The following is a 2,505-nucleotide window of genomic DNA, read 5'->3' as shown; positions in this document are numbered from 1 at the left end:
ATATCGTGCTCATCGTTTACAAGTTCAACTAGCTGTAATGTTGAATGTAACTTTATTAATCGTGCTCATCGTTTACAAGTACAACTAGCTGTAGTGTTGAATGTAACTCTATTAATCGTGCTCATCGTTTACAAGTTCAACTTGCTGTAGTGTTGAATGTAAATTTATAAATCGTGCTCCTCGTTTACAAGTTCAACTAGCTGTAATGTTGAATGTAACTTTATTAATCGTCCTCATCGTTTACAAGTACAACTAGCTGTAGCGTTGAATGTAACTTTATTAATCGTGCTCATCGTTTACAAGTACAACTACAGGGGTTACCGTGCCCTTGTCCTCTTCCACGACTTTGAACTCGCTTTGTCGTAAATGATCGTGGCTTCGACTGCCTAGTTCCGAACTGTTCATCGTGCCCAACTTGACTTCACGCCCGGCTATGCCGTTACCACCTACAAAGTCATCTGTGGGATAATATAAATAGCTATATGTCAGACGTACAGATATACAGCATGCGTGGAAGTGTACTACAACACATCTATGACTATCGTGTGAGACATGCAACATACATGGAAGTGTACTACAACACATCTATGACTATCGTGTGAGACATACAACATGCATGGAAGTGTACTACAACACATCTATGACTATCGTGTGAGACATACAGCATGCATGGAAGTGTACTACAACACATCTATGACTATCGTGTGAGACATACAACATGCATGGAAGTGTACTACAACACATCGATGACTATCGTGCCAGACATACAACATACATGGAAGTGTACTACAACACATCTATGACTATCGTGTGAGACATACAACATGCATGGAAGTGTACTACAACACATCTATGACTATCGTGTGAGACATACAACATGCATGGACGAGTACTACAACACATCTATGACTATCGTGAGAGACATACAACATGCATGGAAGTGTACTACAACACATCTATGACTATCTTGTCAGACATACAGCATGCATGGACGAGTACCACAACACATCAGTGACGATCGTTCTAGGCACACATGTGTGTGCAAGTCTGAAATAGTATAGAAACCAGTACTTATACAAACGTACAGTATAGTGTACAGTCCGTACTTGTGTACACGAAAGTGTGTTTAAAAACCAGTATATAGGTGTCCACTTCAGATTCAGGGCGGATATTACGTCATAAATAACCCCTCAGATACTGAGGATCGGTCGAAGCTGTTGTTCTGATATACATATCAACTTGCAAACCATATTAGCTGTCTTCAGTCCGGTTAGTTGCAGTGTAACACTCAATATACACAAGACCCGTCGCAATAGTGTTTCACAATCATACACAGCAAGCACGCGAGAGAAGAAACCTCACGCCCACAGATCGATTAAACATGCGCACATGTACACAGACACATGTACACCGACACATGTACACAGACACAGCACATAGTGCACCTGCTTGCAAGGGGGAAGCACAGGACGTGGTAAGAAGAGCGTTGGATGAACCTCAAGACAGGGAACCAACCAACAAAGCCAGACACACACACTCACACACATCGTTACATTGAGATCACCACGCTACCACAACCACATCCAAGCTTTGAAGACGCTATTGTATCCGAACAAGGACGAGCGAAAGCGCACATAGCTAAGGACGTGTCCGCGCAATCTATACACTACCCAATATAATCCCGCACACGAAAGGTACATCTGTACGGATCATACACACAACAGCGTATTTTATGTCCTTGTACATACTTTGTTAGTTTAGTAGCTGTAGCAGCCCTTTCATAACCTCAGCACTCCACTGCCGCGTGAGGCTGCACTGACACGTACTGCCAGGGGTGCCACTGTCACTACTACACAGACGCACAAGAGCACTACGCTACACTACACTACACAGCCACATACACAAGCTCATCGAACGGGTGCACCTACTTACTCACCCCACACACTCCGCCACATCCGCACACGCAAACAACCCCCCACACACACACGCACACGTGCACACGTTCACGCACATACTCTCTCTAGATTCTCCGGCCCTCTCATCCCCCACATCACTGAACTGCCTCATCAGACTGCTCGTACGGCGTCTCCCCGGTGTGCTAGCCCCGCTGCCAAACCCACTACCCGTGCCACTCATACCCGCCAGGCTATCCTTGGCACTGGCGAGTGTGGTGTTGCTATTCGTGCGCGTGGGGGTGCACCCACTCTTCCCACTGAGTGTGGGCGTGAGCACATGCACGTGTCCCTGTCCGTTGATCGCAGAGTCGCCGCTCTCGTCCGTGTGTCTGCGTGTGAACGTGGCTTCGTCTGAGAGGTTGCTGATGGTTGCTAGAGTGCCTCTGCTACTCCTGCGCCGTCTGTCGGTGATGCTATCGGTTTCGCTGTTGAGCGCAGAGCCGGACGTGCGAGCGCTTCTAAACCCAGGCTTGTCACTCTGCAATATGTGTAGAGAGAGAGAGCGAGAGAGAGGTGTGCGCGTGTGTGTGTGTGTGTGTGTGTGTGTGTG

The 2,505-nt window shown here is 46.9% G+C and overlaps 1 protein-coding gene across 1 annotated transcript; it reads right to left on the bottom strand.

The window, feature by feature from the left end:
• Nucleotides 1-279: 279 nt before the first annotated feature.
• On the bottom strand, nt 280-458 carry SARC_11633 (hypothetical protein; the record flags this gene model as incomplete). Its single annotated transcript, XM_014294275.1, has 1 exon — nt 280-458. A coding segment is annotated over one exon (179 nt), but the record flags the coding sequence as incomplete, so codon positions are not given.
• Between the last annotated feature and the right edge of the window lie 2,047 nt (nt 459-2,505).

This window comes from Sphaeroforma arctica, assembly GCF_001186125.1.
Source record: "Sphaeroforma arctica JP610 unplaced genomic scaffold supercont1.1798, whole genome shotgun sequence".
NCBI lineage: Eukaryota > Ichthyosporea > Ichthyophonida > Sphaeroforma > Sphaeroforma arctica.
Note: the sequence above shows the minus strand (reverse complement) of the source record. Positions and strands in the feature narration are given on the sequence as shown.